This window comes from Chiloscyllium plagiosum, unplaced genomic scaffold (genome assembly GCF_037043375.1).
Source record: "Chiloscyllium plagiosum isolate Xiang-an unplaced genomic scaffold, Cpla_swu_hap1 HiC_scaffold_37, whole genome shotgun sequence".
NCBI classification, from domain to species: Eukaryota; Metazoa; Chordata; class Chondrichthyes; order Orectolobiformes; family Hemiscylliidae; genus Chiloscyllium; species Chiloscyllium plagiosum.
Genome location: NW_028270175.1, coordinates 20,472,540 through 20,491,884, shown reverse-complemented (window position 1 = coordinate 20,491,884; position 19,345 = coordinate 20,472,540). Strand labels below are relative to the sequence as shown.

Here is a 19,345-nt window from a genome sequence, read left to right as displayed (position 1 = left end):
TATAGACCAGTGAGCCTGACGTCTGTGGTGGGCAAGTCGTTGGAGAGAATCCTGAGAGACAGGGTGTGCATTATTTGGAAAGGCAAGGACTGATTAGGGATAGTCAACATGGCTTTATGTGTGGGAAATCATGTCTCACAAACTTGATTGAGTTTTTTGAAGAAGTAACAAAGAGGATTGAGGGCATAGTGACAGATGTGATCTATTTGGACTTCAGTAAGGTGTTTGACAAGCTTCCCCTGGGAAACTGATTAGCAAGGTTAGATCTCATGGAATACAGGGAGGACTTGATTGAGTTTTTTGATGAAGTAACAAAGAAGATTGATGAGGGCAGAGCAGTAGATGTGATCTATATGGACTTCAGTAAGGCGTTTGACAAGGTTCCCCATGGGAGACTGATTAGCTAGGTTAGATCTCATGGAATACAGGGAGAACTAGCCATTTGGATACAGAACTGGCTCAAAGGTAGAAGACAGAGGGTGGTGGTGGAGGGTTGTTTTTCAGACTTGGAGGCCTGTGACCAGTGGAGTACCACAAGGATCGGTGCTGGGCCCTCTACTTTTTGTCATTTACATAAATGATTTGGATGCAAGCATAAGAGGTACAGTTAGTAAGTTTGCAGATGACAGCAAAATTGGACGTGTAGTGGACAGCGAAGAGGGTTACCTCGGAGTACAACAGGATCTGGACCAGATGGGCCAATGGGCTGAGAAGTGGCAGATGGAGTTTAATTCAGATAAATGCGAGGTGCTGGATTTTGAGATGGCAAATCTTAGCATGATTTACACACTTAATGGTAAGGTCCTAGGGAGTGTTGCTGAACAAAGGGATCTTGGAGTGCAGGTTCATACCTCCTTGAAAATGGAATCGCAGGTAGATAGGATAGTGAAGAAGGCATTTGGTATGCTTTCCTTTATTGGTCAGAGTATTGAGTACAGGAGTTGGGAGGTCATGTTGCGGCTGTACAGGACATTGGTTAGGCTACTGTTGGAATATTGTATGCAATTCTGGTCTCCTTCTTATCGGAAGAAGATGTTGTGAAACTTGAAAGGGTTCAGAAAAGATTTACAAGGATGTTGCCAGGGTTGGAGGATCTGAGCTACAGGGAGAGGCTGAACAGGCTGGGGCTGTTTTCCCTGGAGCATTGGAGGCTGAGGGGTGACCTTATAGAGGTTTCCAAAATTATGAGGGGCATGGATAGGATAAATAGGCAAAGTCTTTTCCCTGGTGTCGGGGAGTCCAGAACTAGAGGGCATAGGTTTAGGGTGAGAGGGGAAAGATATTAAAGAGATCTACGGGGCAACTTTTTCACGCAGAGGGTGGTACGTGTATGGAATGAGCTGACAGAAGATGTGGTGGAGGCTGGTACAATTGCAACATTTCAGAGGCATTTAGATGGGTATATGAATAGGAAGGGTTTGGAGGGATATGGGCTGGTGCTGGCAGGTGGGACTCGATTGGGTTGGGATATCTGGTCGGCATGGATGGGTTGGACCGAAGGGTCTGTATCCATGCTGTACATCTCTATGACTCTATAACTAGCCATTTGGATACAGAACTGGCTCAAAGGTGGAAGACAGAGGGTGGTGGTGGAAGGTTGTTTTCAGACTGGAGGCCTGTGACCAGTGGAGTGCCACAAGGATCGGTGATGGGTCCATTACTTTTCATCATTTTATATGATTGATTTGGATGTGAGCATAAGAGGTACAGTTAGTAAGTTTGAAGATGACACCAAAATTGGAAGTGTAGTGGACAGTGAAGAGGGTTACCTCAGAATACAATGGGATCTTGATCAGATAGGCCAATGGGCTGAGAAGTGGCAGATGAAGTTGCATGTCAGGTGCTGCCTTTTGGGAAAGCAAATCCTAGCAGGACTTATATATGTAATGGTAAGGTCCTAGAGAGTGTTGTTGAACAGAACCTTGGAGTGCAGGTTCACAGCTCCATGGAAGTGGAGTCGCAGGTAGCTAGGATAGTGGAGAAGGTGTTTTGGTATGCTTTCCTTTTTATTAGTCAAAGTATTGAATACAGGAGTTGGGAAGTCATGTTGCAGCTGTACAGGACATTGGTTAGACACTTTTAGAATATGCGTGCAATTCTGCTCTCCTTCCTATCGGAAAGACGTTGTGAAACTTGAAAAGGTTCAGAAAAGATTTACAAGGATGTTGCCAGGGTTGAAGGATTTGAGCTATAGGGAGAGGTTGAATAGGCTAGGGCTGTTTTCCCTGGACCGTCGGAGGCTGAGGGTCATGGATAGGATAAATAGACAAAGCCTTTTCTGGGGGTGGGGGATGGGGGAGTCCAGAACTAGAGGGCATAGGCTTAGGGTGAGAGGGGAAAGATATAAAAGAGACCTAAGGGGCAACTTTCTCACGCAGTGGCACGTGTATGGAATGTGCTGCCTGAGGAAGTGGTGAAGGCTAGTACAATTGCGACATTTAAAAGGCAATTGGATGGGTATATAAATAGGAAGGATTTGGAGGGATATGGGCTGCGTGCTGGCAGGTGGGACTAGATTGGGTTGGGATATCTGGTTGGCATGGACGGGTTGGACCAAAAGGTCTGTTTCTGTGCTGTACATCTCTATGACTCTCAAACTCTTCGCATTTGCCTGTATGTGTTTTTGTTTTTGCCGCCGTTTACCTATTTTTTACTTATCTTTGCTATTTAACTATGATCTGCCTGTATTCCTCACAAGACAAAGCATTTCATTGTGCCTCAGTACACATGACAATAAATTCAATTCAATTCATTTTAGCATGTCACTGGAGAAGATCACCACAGAAGAGAGGCTGTAGGATTCACACTAGCTGCACAGTCTGAGTTCGACTCCAGCCTCTGGCGACTGTGTGGAGTTTGCACATTCTCCCAGTGTCTGCGTGGGTTTCCTCCAGGTGCTCTGGTTTCCTCGCACAGGCCAGGTGAATTGGCCATGCTAAATTGCCCATAGTGTTAGGTGCATTAGTCAAAGGGAAATGGGTCTGGGTGGGTTACTGTTCGGAGGGTCAGTGTGGGCTTGTTGGGCCGAAGGGCCTGTTTCCACATCGTAGGTAATCTAACCTAATCATCAAAAGTTGATCTGCAGGTCAGAAGAATTTTTACATGCCTGCACTTAACATACAGGTTTCTAACTTGTTGGATTATATTAGTTGAAACACATTCAACTAAACATATGACTTAATGATCTTTGAATTCCAAATCAGGTTTGTATTCTTGGTTGTATCAATGTGGACAAGTCATAAGTGAATGCAAGGTGGTTCACCACAGGGAATTCAGAAAATTAGAGGGAATAGCAGTCCAGGAAATTAGTGAAGGCTTGGGGACAAACCACCTGCCCACAATCTTGACTGAAGTGTTTGGAGTAAGTGAGGACTGCAGATGCTAGAGACCAGAGTTGAAAAATGTGGTGCTGGAAAAACACAGCAGGCCAGGCAGCATCTGAGGGGCAGGAGAATCGACATTTCGGGAATAAGCCCTTCTTCATTCCTGAAGATGGGCTTATGCCCAAAACATCGATTATCCTGCTCCTCGGATGCTGCCTGGCCTGCTGTGTTTTTCCAGCACCACATTTTTCAACTCTGGTACTCTAGCATCTGCAGTCCTCATTTTCTCCTTCTTCAGGAATGAGGCTGGTGTGCCAAGAGGGCTGAGATAAAAGGTAGGGGGGAGGGAATTTGGGGGAGGGGTGCTGGGAATACGATAGGTGGAAGGGGGTGAGGGTGATAGGCCAGAGAGGGGGTGGGGACGGAGTGGTCGGGAAGAAGATTGCAGGTCCAGAGAGCGGTGCTGAATCCGGGTGTTGGGACTGAGATAAGGTTGGAGGGAGGGGAAATGAAGAAGCTGGAGAAATCTACATCCATCCCGTGTGGTTGGAGGGTTCCTAGTCTAGCGATGGAGGAGGCCAAGGACCTGCATGTCCTTGGCGGAGTGGGAAGGGGATATAAAGTGTTCAGCCACAGGGCGTTTGGGTTGGTTGGTGTGTCCCAGAGGTGTTCCCTGAAACATTCCGCAAGTAGGCGGCCTGTCTCCCCAATGTAGAAGAGACTACATCGGGTGCAGCGGAAACAGTAAATCATGTGTGTGGATTTGCAGGTGAATTTGCGACGCCTGGAGGAAGAGCGCCTCATCTTCCGCCTGGGAACCCTCCAACCACACAGGATGCATGTAGATTTCTCCAGTTTCCTCATTTCCCCTCCCCCCACCTTATCTCAGTCCCAACCCCTGGATTCAGCACCACCCTCTTGACCTGCAATCTTCTTCCCGATCTCTCCGCCCCCACCCCTTTCCGGCCTATCACCCTCACCACCTTCCACCTATCGTATTCCCAGCACCCCTTCCCCAAATTTCCTTCCCTTTTATCTCAGCCCACTTGGCACACCAACTCCCTTCCTGAAGAAGGGCTTATGCCCGAAACGTCGATTCTCCTGCTCCTCGGATGCTGCCTGGCCTGCTGTGTTTTTAGAGCACCACATTTTTCAACTGAAGTGTTTGGAGTGGGTAGCATTTACAGAGAGGCCTGACACTATAGAATTTCATTATTTGTAAAATCTTCTTTATTGAACTCCTATTGTCTATTTATTCTGTTTGTATTGCAGCAGCTATGCCGCGCTGTGTGGAAGTGATTATCATTGGGGCTGGGAACCGGGGGCAGACTTATGCATTCTTTTCAAAAGATTTTCCAGAGCGAATGAAGGTAGGTCACAGAATGTTTTAGAAAATCTGAGTGTTGTAGTTTCTTTTTTCCATGCTGTAGTTGCCTCTCTTATTTGTATAGATAGGGAATAAAAAGTTAAGTAATTATTCCACAAATGTCCGTTATGGAAGTAAACTGTCATCCTTACCTGGTCTAGCTTACATGTGACTCCAGACCCACAGCAATGTGGTCAACTCTTAACTGCCCTCTGAGCAATTAGGGATGAGCAGGCAATAAATGCCGGCTCAGCTAGCAATGCCTTCATCCTATGAATGAATAAAAAAATCTTTACCAGGCCTAGCAAACTGGGATAACTGTGCTCTGAAAAAGAGGTTTATTAGACTTGAAACATTCATTGTTTTTCTCTGCACAAATGCTGCCAGGCCTGATGAGTTTCACCAGCACTTTTTGTTTGTATTAGCAAAATGCCTGTGTAGAACAAGTCTCAATGACTTAAATCACTGGAATAAAGCTCACAGCTTATTTCTCGGGATCTAACCATCAGTGCACCCAACTGTAAGGTTGAGACCTGATCCAGATTGGACCCCGGCCTCATTTCACTGATTTGGATATGACTCTATGGTTGCCCTTCAGAGACAGGTTGCCTATTGCCAGATTTCAAATTTCAGAACCCCCACCCCAATGGCAGTATTCCATACGTTAGTCAGCTAACTAAATCCTATTGATGGAGGTGTGATGTGAGGATAATAGGAAGGGCCATTCTTGAGTATTTATCCATTAATCTGAAATGTTTTTATATTATGTCCCCAGAGCCTTTTCACTGGATCAAACAGTACCAGTTTCTTCAGTCTCACTTTATTCAAATATATACGTTAAGTGGATTGGTTCTGCAGTGTCCAGGGTTATGCCGGTTGGACTGGTTAGCCATGGTATTAACATCATGTGGGATTATGGGAATGAGGTGTATTGCTTGTCAGAGGGTTAGTTCAGACTTGATGGGCCAAATGACCTCTTTCTGCACTGTAAGGATTTTGTTTCTAAGTTGAAATCCCATAATTCGCCTATTTTTGGTTGTACTGTTTACATCTTAGTGAATTATGTACATATTACCTCCTCTATTGCAAACTGACTATTTGGGAGACTATAGTGCACACCCAGCAGTGTGACTACCCCTTTTTTATTCCTAAACTCTGCCCTCAAAGCCTCATTTGAAGACTGCGCAAGATATCAGCCCACCTTATTGCAGTAACTGACTTGATATCACTTCCTCTTTTACATTCTCCCTGTCCTGTTATAAAGTCATGGAGTCATACAGCACAGAAACGGACCCTTCAGTCCAATCAGTGTACACCAAATGTAATCCCAACCTAAACTAGTCTCACCTCTCTGCTCCTGGTCCATATCCCTAAAACTTTTCTTATTCATGTATCTATCCAAATGTCTTTTAAACATTGTAATTGTACTCACATCCACCATTTCATCAGGAAGTTAATTCCACATGTGAGCCATCCTCTGTGTAAAAAGATTTGCCCCTCATGTCTTTTTTCAAATTTCTCTCCTCTCACCTTAAAAATATGCCCCCTAATCTTGAAATCCCTCATCCTAGGAAAAAAACAACTCTATTAACTCTATCTATAATTCTCATTATAAACTTCTATCAAGTTCCTGTGAACCTCCAATACTCCAGTGAAAAAAGACTCAGCCTATCCAGCCTTCCTTTATAACTCAAATCTTTCATACCTGGCAACAATCTCTTCTGACCCCTCTCCAGCTTAATAATATCCTTCCTACAACTGAGCGATCGGAACTGCTCACTATTCCAGAAGAGGCCACAATGTCCTGTACAACTTCAACATGATTTCCCAACTCTCATCATGTATCCTGGAATGATGAGTCACTAGTCCTGTCCCTCCCTCAGTCATATTTATTTGATAGCAACTATGTCGCAATTCCACATATCTATCCATACCCTGAACTCGTCTGTTTTACCTATAATACTCCTAACATTAAAATAGACACCTCACCTTAATCCCTTGAAAGTTACAATAGTTGAACTCCTTCTGCCTTTGTTCCCTTTCTAAAGCATGCTGTGTCTCTGTTGTACTAATGTGTCACCTCCCACTGCTGAATTAGTTTTTAAATTCCTCCCTATAGCAGTAGCAAACACACCCGCCAGAATGTTGGTCCCATCTGGTTCAGGTGCAGACAGATCTGTTTGTACAGGACCCATTTTTCCCAGAAACTGTCCCAGTGATCCAGAAATCTAAAACCCTCCCACCTGCAGTAATTCTTGAACTACATATTTATGTGCCCTATTTTCCTATTTCTATACTTGCTGGAACATGGCACCAGAAATAATCCAGAGATTACAACCTGCTCGTTAGTCTACAGCCTCACTCCCAAAATTGGTGTAGGACCTCATTGCTCATTCTACCTATATTGTTAATATCAATATTTACCATTACCTAAGTTTTACACCTTCCTCTTAAGGTTGCCCTGCAACAGCTCAGTAACATCCTTGACCCTAGTATCAAGGAGGCATCACATCAACCCAGAGTCACAACTGCAGCTGCAGAAGCACCTGTTTGTTCCCCAAACTAATAAATCCCCTGCTGTCTACTTCCTCTCCTCCAGTGCAGTCCAGTTGCTGGGGATGCCAGAAGCTTGGGTCTGTCTGCACTCCCTTGAGGAACCAGCACCCTCATCTTCCAAAATGGAAAACTGTTGTTTGTTTGTGTTTTTTTTATTCACTCGCAGGATATCAATGTTTCTAGGTGGCTAGCATTTATCGCCTGACCATTTGTGAGCAGGAGCCCAGGGGATTTCTGCACTACCTGCCTGATTCCGTTTGACTGCCTGGTGATCCCCCTTGACCTGCCATTTGGCCATCTTGCTAAACATGTTATCCGCATAAATCTCAGCCGCACAGTTGCTGCTTGACCTCCAAAAAACAGAGCTGAAATTTCTGCATTTGGAGCACTTTTTGCACATATGGTCACCAAGGACGCTGGTAGGGTCCATAACTTCTCACATATGACCAGTCACACATTTCACACAGCTGAACTCACCTACCATGACCTAACCTTGAACTGACTTAGTCTTCGTGCTTAATTTTCTAATTATTTAATATTAGACTTATTCCTGTTACCATAACTTTAGTGTCCTTTTCTTACTCTGACTTTTACTTAACCCTGGTGCTTCTCAGTTAATCCCTTGATAATGTACCAGCCTTGGTCTACTCCTGTCCCCACTGATCTGCAAAAGTTGTCACGAAAACAAGGCAGCAGAAGAAAAGAAAAGCCTTCCTCTCCCCTTCACTAAACTGCAACACATACCAAACTCCCATGCTCCACTCAATGCGAGTTGCATCCTGACATTTGACACTCCAGGATCCAAATGGCCATAGATGGACTGCCATAGAGTTGGATTTGTCAGTTTGTAACTGGTTTGTTAGTGGCCAAATTCATTGAAACATAAAAATAGGAGCTGGAGTAGGTGATTCAGCCCTTCGGCTATTCAGTATGATCTTGGGTAATCATCCTGCTTCTCCCCATACCCTTTGATCCCTTTTGCTTCAAGAACTATATCTATCCCCTTCTTGAAAACATTCAATATTTTGGCCTCAACTGCTTTCTGTGGCAACAAATTCCACAGGCTCCTCACTGAGTGAAGAAATTCCTCCTCATCTTTCTTGTAGATCTATCCTGTATCCTTAGCCTGTGACCTCCTGGTTCTGAACTCCCCCGTCATTGGAAACATCCTTCCTGCCTTTTAAAATGTCTAGTTTTTAAAAACCTTTTACAGGTTTCTGGGGATTTCAAGACTAGGAGGCACTTTTTTAAGTTGAGAGGAGAGAGATTTTAAAAAAGACATGAGGCAAATTTTTTTTAGAGGTATGGGATGATGAACTTGCTGAGAAAGTGGTTGATGCAGGTGGAATTCCAATGTTTCAAAGACATTTAAAAGATACATGAATAGGAAAGGTTTGGAGAGATATAGACCAGGAGCTGGCAGGTGGGATTAATTTTGTTTGGGATTATGTTTGATATGGATTGCTTGGACTAAAAGGTCTGTTTACATGCTGTATAACTCTGACTCTCCAGGACTTTCTAATGATTGCCGAGATTTATAGACAGGTGAAACGGCATCTCTAGGCTATCATTTTGGATTCTTGATAGCTGCTAGATAAAGGATTTTTGTCCATCTGATTCAAATTGAAACCAAGGTCACAGAAAAACATCGATTGTTCTCACCAGCAAATGATGAAACCAGCATTTTCATTGACAAACTGGGTTGTAAAATAAGAAAATTTTGGGTCATAGGAATACTGGGCAAAAATCAACCACTGAACTGAAGCTTTATTAAAAAAAAGTGTCAGTTTGTGTATAGTGTTGATACTAATGTACATATCCTGTGACATTTTTTGAAATAGAAAATGGTGCTAGTTTAAGCAATGGTCAATTTACGTATTTCCACACCTGAAATGTTAACTGTGTTTTCTCTCTGCAGATGTTGCCAGACCTGCTGAGTTTCCCCAGCACTGTTTTGTTTCAGACTTTTAGCATCCATAGATCTTTGTGTTTATATTAATCAATTTACATCTGTTCTGGCTTGGTTATTCAGAAACGTTTGTTAAATTTGCTAACACTTTCATTTTGAACTTTTAAAAAATCATTAGTCGCGTCTAATTGATATTTGTGTACATGTAGCTACTTTTAAATTCTAGGATCTACATTCCCAGAGATTGACAAAACATAACAATGTTAGTTTGTGACAAAAAAAATTCTGTTTCCTGAATTACTGTGATTACACTTCAAAAAGTACTTCAATGGCAACAAAGTGCTTTCAGTAATGTGAAAAGTACTATCCAAATACAAGCCTAAATATTTAGTTGGTACTGTCTTAAGATGCTTCTTGCAATTAATTAACTGCATAGGTCCATCAAAACCAGTAAAGAATTCTTATAACTCAATCTACAATCCATTTACAATTTTATATGGGCTAGGACAAAGTAGCAGGATGAATGAGGTAAGATGCTTGGCATAGTTTAAATGTTCATATGCAGGCCTTCACTTGACCAAAGGAATCACAATTCTCCCCAGAGTCAATTGTTGAAAAGTTCCTGCATCACAGAGAGCAATTAAACTCAGGAGGTTTTGAGTTATTCACACTTCATTAGTTACATTCAGGAATCCTGAATAATTCAAATTTCACTGCAGTTACACTTGGCTTGTTTATATGGACAACAGAACATCCAGGGCATTAGCAGAACCAGAAGTTGCATAATTCAACTCAACACACAACCAATACATTATCAATATTCTAAAGAACAACATAAACAATAAATTGAGAAATTGTGATTTAAACATGTTGATAATAAGTTAAAAACAGTGCAAGTAGGAGTAAGAGTAGACCATTCCATACTTTTGAACCTACGTTGCTGTGCAGCTTAATCGCAACTGATCCTATAACTCAACATAAACACCTGCACCTCCCCAACACCCTTCCCCCATATGACTTGACACCTTTAGTTTTCTGTAATTGCTATCATTTAATTATGGTTTTGCAAAAATGCAGGTCTTGAAATTATGCTGTGAGGTACCATAAGATTTTGTCAGTTAATGCTATCATTAAGTTTGTGGATGAAGACAAAGAATTTTTTAAAAGCATTTAAAGTGTTAAGCATTAATATACTATCATCTTACTTTGTAATTTCAATTCAGAAATTGAAATTTGTCAATTTGTTTGACTGAATGGAATAAGATTGAACAATTAAATATCAGTTTTAACTGCAGATTAGCTACTTTTAAAAAATGTCTTCTAATTTGCCTATTTTTAACAGAAGTTTTTCAGTAGAATCATAGAGATATGTTACATGAAACAGGCCCTTTGATTCAACTCGCCCATGCCGAACACACCCATCCTAAATTAATCTAGTCCCATTTGCCAGCATTTGGTCCATATCCCTCTGAATCCTTCCTACTTATATACCCATCCAGATGCCTTTTTAAATTTGTAAATGTACCAGCCTCCTCCACTTCCTCTGGCAACACATTCCATACATGTACCGCCCTCTGCATGAATAAGTTGCCCCTTTATTGGCTTTAAATCTTCCCCATCTCACCTTAAACCCATGCCCTCTAGTTTTGGACTATTCCACCTCTGGGAAAAGACCTTGTCTATTTTCCCTATCATCCTTCTCTCAATTTTAGAAACCTTTTAAGTTCACCCCTCAGCCTGCAATTCTCTGGGTAAAATAGCCCCAATCTATTTCGCCTTTCTCTAAAACTCATAGTCATACAGCAAGCAAACAGACCTTTCAGTCCAACTCGTCCATGCTGACCAGATTTTCCAAATTAAACTAGTCCCATTTACCTGCACTTGGCCCATATTCCTCTAAACCTTTTCTATTCATATACCTATCCAAATATATTTTTACATGTTGCAACTGTTACCTGCATCTACTATTTCCTTTGACAGTTCCTTCTACATATGAACCACCCACAATGGTCCTACCCACACCTGGAATCATGTGATCATCCTCAACTCTGCTGCCTGTGTCTCAAACCAAGTCCCCTTCATTCATCACTCTGGTCTTCACTGACAGTCCTTACATTTGCCTCTTCACTGACAGACATTGACTCCTGGACAAGCACTGCCTCAAATTTAAATTTAACATCATTTTTATAAACTCTCTCTGTGACCTTGTCCATCCCTATTTCTGTCACATACAATCACACAATCTTTTGAGGGACTTAGACTCTGATGGTTTTGGCTACTTTAGCCTCCTGGATTTTAATTATTCCAACAGTGGTGGCCATGCCTGTGTGTATAGAACTCTGAAATGCCTTTCCTAAAGGCCTCCACTTTGCTCTGATCAGATTAAAGATACTTGTTTAAAAACTGCCTTTCCATTAAAAATCTCTCCTAATGTCACCTTCTCTAACTCAATGTCAAATGTTTCTTCATGAAACTTCTCAATCATTTTAGGATATTTTACTCAATTTTTGAGATGTATAAAATTATACAGCACGGTAAGCTGGAAGAAAATTATCCCCTTGGTAAAGAGATCAATGACTGGGGGCATAAGTTTAAGGCAAGGGGTAGGAGTAGATGTCAGGAATGTTTCTTTTATGTCAACAAGGAGATAGTGGGAATCTGGACCTCACTACCTGTATGGATGGTACAGGCAGAACCCTCATAACATTTAAATCGTATTAAGATGTGCACTTGTGATGCCAAAGCATACAAGACTAGGAGCAAGTGCTGGAAATGGAAATAGAGTAGGTAAGTGTATGCTTTACAGTCAGTTCACCGGAACACTCATTCAGTCTGTGTGAGATTGGGAAGCCTTTAAAAATTCAGCAGCAGACAACAAAAAAAAAAGCAATGTGTGGGGATGAGCTAGCTAGCAATATGAAAGAAGATGGCAAGACTTTTTTTTAAAAGATTTAAAAGTTGAGAGAGGCAATAGACATTGGACCACTGCAAAATGAGGCTGGAGAAACAAAAATGGTGAATAAAGAATTGGCGGAGGAACTTGAGGTATTTTGCAATCTTCTAAATGGAAGACAGCAATAGCATTTCAGAACTTCAAGACAGAAGGTAGAGTTGACTGTAGTAGCCATCGCTAAGGAGGTGATGCTGGGAAAGCTGCAAGGTCTGAAGGTGCGTAAATCACCCAGATCAGATGGGCTCCATCCCAGAGTTCTAAAGGAGATAACTGAGGAAATTGTGGAGGCGTTCGTGGTGAACATTTAGGAATCACTAGAGTCAGGGAGGGTCCCAGAGGATTGGTGAATAGCTAATGTAATGCCATTTTTATTTAGAGAGAGGCAGAAGATGGGAAACTATAAGCCAGTTAGCCTGACCTCGCTTGTTAGTAAAATTTTAGAGTCCATTATTAAGCATGAGATTGTGGACGTCTTGGAGGTGCATGGTAAAATAGGGCTGAGTCAGCTTGGCTTTGTCAAGGGTGGTCATTTTTGACAAATGTATTAGAATTCCTTGAGGAGGAAATGAGCAATTTAAACAAAGGAAAGTCAGTGGACAAGATCTATTTGGATTTCCAAAAGGCCTTTGGCAAGGAGCCACACAGGATGCTGCCAAGTAGGATAAGAGCCCATGGTGTTAGGAGTACATATGGGCAGGCACAGAAGATTGGCTCATGCCCGAAACGTCGATTCCCCTGCTCCTTCGATGCTGCCTGACCTGCTGCGCTTTTCCAGCAACTCATTTTCGGCTAGAATACAAGAGCAAGTATGTCCGACTGAGGATGTACAAGTCTTGGAGATAGTAAGGACTGCAGGTGCTGGGAGTCAGTTGATAAAATATGGAGCTGGAAAACTTTCATCAGGGTCCAGACCCAAAAGGTTGACTTTCCTGCTCCTCCGATGCTGTCTGACCTGCTGTGTTTTTCCAGCTGTATAAGACTTGGTCAGACTGTATTTGGGATACTGAGATCTGTTTTGGGCCCCATATCTCAGGAAAAATGTGCTGACCATGAAGGGATTCCAGAGGAGTTTTACAAGAATGATTGTGATTTTGGAGAAGATTTGTAGCTTGGGTTGTGGATCATGTTGTAAGTATGATCGCCGAGCCAGCAGATCCATTCCCAGATGCTTCATCACCATGCTAGGCAACATCAGCAAGCCCCCGACGAAGCATCGGTGCCTTACCTGCCTGCCACCCACCCACCCCTGCCTGCCGTTATGGGCGACACCACCTCTGGCCCCCCTCTTCGAGAGGTTGGCAAACAGTGTCCAAATCGACATGCTCGACTGTATTAGTCGTACAAAAACAACGTTGACACTTTTACATTCGTCAGAATAGGCTAAGTGCAGAATAATCCACTTGCGATTTTTAAGATTTGTGGCTCAGATTGAGGTTCAGGTTGTAAGTTTGCTTGTTTAGCCAGAAGGTTTGTTTCCAGACCATACTAGGTAACATCATCAGTGAGCTTCTAATGAAGCGCTGGTGTTCTGTCCTGCTTTCTATTTAACAGACTAAGACTCATAAATAGAAAACAGGACAGAACACCAGTGCTTCACTGGAGGCTAACTGATGTTACCTAGCATGGTGACAAAACATCTGAAAACAAACCTTCCAGCTCAGTGAACAAATTTACAACCTGTATAACCATACCTTGATTTTACAATTTTGCATACTACTGCCATTATTAATACATTATATGAAACAAAAGATGTTTTCATGATTTTTCGGAGCAGAAAATATATCAACTGTGCTAATGCAGGGACTGGGTAACATAGATTGGAACCCTGCCTCTGCTAGAATTCACTTTTGGATCGGAACAGTTAGTTATGAAGCAAAAGAGCTAGATGCGAAAATGGCAACATATAAACAGAGAAAGTGGAAATTAGAAGGAGAAAGCATAAGTGTCTTCTCGCCAAATTTTACCCCTAAACCTAGGCTAGATCCTAGCATGCCCTATGTGGGAACATTGAGCAGAGAAGGCACGGTGGGGATGACAGGCGTGGTGAGGTTAAAATAATTCAAATGGTGAACTTGGGGATGGGTGAGGCAGTGTAAAACTGGCACCTCTCCAAATGACCATATATATTGTTATTACCCAATTGTATTCTGAGAATTGTGTATTGGCTTCTTCTGAGTTTCCACAGCTTGGTGATCCCAAAGCATCTACCTTTGGCATCTTTTGTATCTCACATACTTGCATCCCTTCAGTGCCATCTGATAACCCTGTCTCCCCATCTCACCACCTTTCAACTCCTCCACTGTTTCTAAATTGTCAGATTACTTATTCAGTTTCCAGCACTGGGTAAGCAGAATTTTCCACCACTAAACACTGGGAAGATGAAAGCATTGCGATTAGTTCCTGCTACGAATTCAATTCTCTAGCTGCCATTTCCAACCCTCCTCTTAGCAATAAATTGCAACTGAATTAGACTGTTCACGATCTGTGTTATCCATGCAAAATGAACAGCTGACCACAGATTCACTCCATCACGATGACCCCAGCCTCCACAACGTTACCTGATTTGTCTCTGCATCAGCCAATCAGCTTGCTGAAACCCTGTCTGTGCCTTGTTTACCTCCAGGCAAGACTATTCCAATGCAATCCTGACACTTTCTACCCTTTGGTAAACTTAAGGTTATCCAAAAGTCTACTGCTTTGTCTCCTGACAAGCACCAAATCCTATTGCCCAATCACCCCATACACGCTTTCTATGCTCACTCCTGGATAAGCAGCACCACAATTGTAAAATTCTTATAGTCTCCTTCAAATTCCACAATAGCTTTGTCCCTTCCCATCTCTGTAATCTTCTTCTGTCCCATGACCCTCTAAAATATGTTTCCCTCTAATTATGGTCCTATTAGAGTGCAGAATTTTAAATCACTGCACAATTGGTTGACATACCTTTTAGCTATCAAATTCCGTAATTCCCTCCTTAACTTCACCCCATAACCTTCTCTGCTTCTATTTCTTTGACACTTCTCAAAACCTACTTCTTCTACCAAATTTTTGGCTGCACTAAATTTTACTTTGTAATGTTCCTGAAACAGAACTGGTCTTTATATTACATTAATGTGCATGACACTCAGATTATATTTCTCTTACGTTAGTATATTTAATAAAAGAAGTTGTTGATATTGCTGGTGAATAGAAGACCGTTTTAAGTTTGTCCAAATTTAATTTTCATTGACGTCAATAGGAATGCAAAAAGGGCTGCTGATCCATTATCACTTAGTCTGGCCTACTATTACAGATTACAAAAAATTGACAATACATATCAATATATTTCACAACTTGTTTAAAAAAGTGAACAACCCAAATGCAGCTGCTATAACCATATGACTGGACTTAATAGTCTTCCAGATTGGTATGCTGCTGTGGCTCAGTTGGTTAAAATGCCTGCCAGGTAAACAGGAGATCCTGGGTTCAAAAGTTTACCTTAAGTTGACAGTGCCTCATTTAATCTTTCAAAAAAAATGCACATGTTGTGGATCCAACCTGGTGATGTAAAAGGAGACAACTGGGTATGCTTCCTGTGCTTGACCTAAGCCTGTTATTATTCCATGCTCCCACTCTAGTCGCCCAAGTTTTCCTCCCAACAGGAAATGTTATTTCTTGAGGCGGCACGGTGGCTCAGTGGTTAGCACTGCTGTCTCACAGCGCCAGGGAGCCTGGTTCAATTGCAGGCTTAGGCGACTGTCTGTGTGGAGTTTGCACATTCTGTATGTGTCTGTGGGGTTTCCTTCTGAGTGCTTTGGTTTCCTATCACAGTTCAATGATATGTAGGTTAGATGGATTGTCCATTGTGTCCAGGAATGGATTAGCCATGAGGAGTGCAGGGTTACAATCTGGTTAGGATGCTCTTCCAACAGTCAGTGTTGGACCAAATGGCTTGTTTCCACACTGGGGATTCTATGGTGAAGAAACATCTGTGAAATCAACATCCAGGTACTTCCTGTTGGGTCTGGGACAGTGTTCTCTCTAATTTCCCTCTATGTCACCTCCAAGATCTATGCACAGCAAAAACGTCTGGAATCGGAAGTCAATGCTGTGATCAGCATATAATCATTGTGCATTGAACCTAGGAACACGCTGCTGGACAGTTTAGAGGGAAAGTTCATCTGGAATGCCAACTGTTGTGTTATAACCTGCCACAGTGATAGCTGTCTCAAAGAAAAGATCTTCACACAAGAGAATTACAAGTTGCACACATCCTACTAGAATGCAAGTTAATGATTTTCCACTTAACCCCAGGAATAGGCTATCTGTAATGCAAGCCTTGATCTTCATGGTAATTGCTTCTCTTTTGTTAAAAATCACAACACCAGGTTATAGTCTAACAAGTTTATTTGGAAGCACTAGCTTTTGCCGCTCTGCTCCTTCATCAGGTGGTTGTGGAGTATAAAATTGTAAGACAGAATTTAAAGCAAAAGTTCAGTGTGTTGTAACTTGAGTGTGACATGAACCCATCTGTATGTGAAGATACTAGTGAGAGTGGTCATGTCTTTTTGTGGCTAGTTGATGTTCATGTATCCTGGTGGCTAGTTTTGTCTGTTTGTCCAATGTAGCATTTATTACAGTTCTTGCAAGGTATTTTGTAAATGATATTAGTTTTGCTTGTTGTCTGTATAGGGTCCTTTAAGTTCATATTAGCTGCTGTTTTAGTGTTCATGATGCCATGATGCCAAGAGGTCTGAGTAGTCTGGCAGTCATTTCTGAGATGTCTTTGATGTAGGGGAGAGTGGCTAGAGTTTCTGGACGTGTTTTGTCTGCTTGTTTGGGTTTGTTGCTGAGAAATCGGATTGTGTTTGTTGGGTACCCATTCTTTTTGAATACACTGGATAGGTGATTTTCTTCTGCTCTTTGTAATTCCTCTGTGCTGCAGTATGTGGTGGCTTGTTGAAATAATGTTCTAATGCAGCTTTGTTTGTGGATGTTGGGATGATTGCTTCTGTATTTCAGTGTTTGATCTGTATGTGTTGTTTTCCTGTAGACACTGGTTTGAAGTTCCCCATTGGCTGTTCGCTCTACTACGACATCTAGGAATGGCAGTTTGTTGTTGTTTTCCTCCTCTTTAGTGAATTTTATGCCAGTAAGGGTATTATTGATGGACATACAAAATTTCTACAACAAATTCTATCTGGTGTGCCTCTGGGAAGGGAGTCATTTGTTTAGTAAGTTTTGTTTACTGTAACTCTAACACTAGTTTAATTCCCAGTCTTTACTGTGTTTATTGAGCTCAGGTGGAGAAGCAGTTGGTGCAACATTCACCTGCATTAGGGATGGCAATACAGCAAGGCTTCTATACTCTGATCACAATTTATTCATTCTGCTGGGAGGTGTGTACATAGAGATATACAGTCAACATCCTTGAAACAGATCCTTCAGTCCAACTCATTTACGCTAACTAGACATCCCAATCAGACATAGTTCCATTTGCCAGCTTTCTGCTCATATCCCTCAAAACTCTTCCTATTCATATACCCATCCAGATGCCTCCACCACTTCTTCTGGCAGCTCGTTCCAGACACACCCTCTCTGTGTGAAAATGTTACCCTTAGGCCCTTTTTAAATCTTCTCCTCTCAGCTTAAATCTATGTCCTCTCATTTTGGACTCCCCCATCCTAGGATAAAGACCCTGGCTATTCACCCTATCCATGCCCCTTTATAGAGATTATTTTTTAAATCATAAGTTGAACCCTCAGTCTCCAACCCTCCAGGGAAAAATCTATTCAGCCTCTTCCTATTGCTCAAACCCTTCAGTCCCAACACCATTCTTGCAAATCTTTTTTGCATCCTTTCAAGTTTTAGCAACATCCTTCCTATAAAAGACTGACCAGAATTGTATGCTGTATTCCAAAAGTGGCCTTACCAATGTTGTACAGCCACAAGAATGACATCCCCACTCAGATACTCCATGTTCTGACCAACGAAGACAAAGCGTATCAAACAACTGATTAGACTTAGAGACTTCTTATTCACAACCCTATTTGCCTGTGAATCCAATCTCGAGGAACTATGCACTTGCACCCCAGGTCTCTTTGTTCAGCAACACTCCCAGGACCCAACCATTTACTGTATAGGTCCTGCCTGGTTTGTCTTCCCAAAATGCAACACCTCACATTTATCTAAGTTAAACTCCATCTGTCACAAGGTCCTGTTGTAGTCTGAAATAATCATCTTCACTGTCCAGCACACCACCAATTTTACTAACCATACTTCCTATATTCACATCCAAATAATTTGTATAAATGACAAAAGATAGTGGCCTCAGTGCCATGGCACACCATTGGTCACAGGTCCCTAGTCCAAAAAACATCCCTCCACCAGCACCCTCTATTTCCTACCTTCAAGGCAATTTTATATCCAATTCGCTAGCTCCCCCGATCCCATGTGGTCTAACCTGATTAAACAGTCTGCCATGCAGAGCCTTGGTGAACGCTTTGCTGAAATCCTGTTATGGACTAGGCTAGATCACTCAAAACATTCTTAACCAGGCAGCCTGGCCCATAATTTTACAATTTGTTTTGGTAAGTGTACAGTGAAAAATTACCTGGAGTACGTTAGCTAGGTTGACTACCAGGTTTTAAAACAGACAAAAGATTATTCACAAAATTACACAATGAAACACGAAGAACAGAACAAAGAACCCTGACAGAACTCAATCTATCCAAACTAGATTTAATGCTGTTCTGAATATACACAACAGTCCCAATAAGCAAACCCCCTCAAAATACATTAAAAGTGGAACAAATGTTTACAGGTTGAAATTAGAAGGGCAGAAGGACAGAGAGTTTAGCAACCTGTTTCCATACAGGCCACTGTTGAACTTTTCGAGGAGAAAGTGAGGACTGCAGATGCTGGAGATCAGAGCTGAAAATGTGTTGCTGGAAAAGCGCAGCAGGTCAGGCAGCATCCAAGGAGCAGGAGAATTGACGTTTCGGGCATGAGCCCTTCTTCAGGAATGAGGAAAGTGTGTCCAGCAGGCTAAGATAAAAGGTAGGGAGGAGGGACTTGGGGGAGGGGCGTTGGAAATGCGATAGGTGGAAGGAGGTCAAGGTGAGGGTGATAGGCCGGAGTGGGGGTGGGGGAGGAGAGGTCAGGAAGAAGATTGCAGGTTAGGAAGGCGGTGCTGAGTTCAAGGGATTTGACTGAGACAAGGTCGGGGGAGGGGAAATGAGGAAACTGGAGACTCTTCA

At 42.2% G+C, this 19,345-nt stretch overlaps 1 protein-coding gene across 7 annotated transcripts in view; it reads left to right on the top strand.

Annotated features, from left to right (window-relative positions):
- LOC122540348 (uncharacterized) overlaps positions 1–19,345 on the top strand; it is a 263,160-nt gene that overhangs the window by 12,101 nt on the left and 231,714 nt on the right. For 6 of the 7 annotated variants that reach the window (XM_043675939.2, XM_043675945.2, XM_087980440.1 and 3 more), the window contains exon 2: positions 4,596–4,693. In XM_043675939.2, the coding sequence (XP_043531874.1) occupies positions 4,601–4,693 (93 nt within the window). In that variant the 5' untranslated portion in view covers positions 4,596–4,600. The remainder of the gene's footprint in view (positions 1–4,595; positions 4,694–19,345) is intronic. The other variant, XM_043675941.2, reaches the window with a different exon arrangement.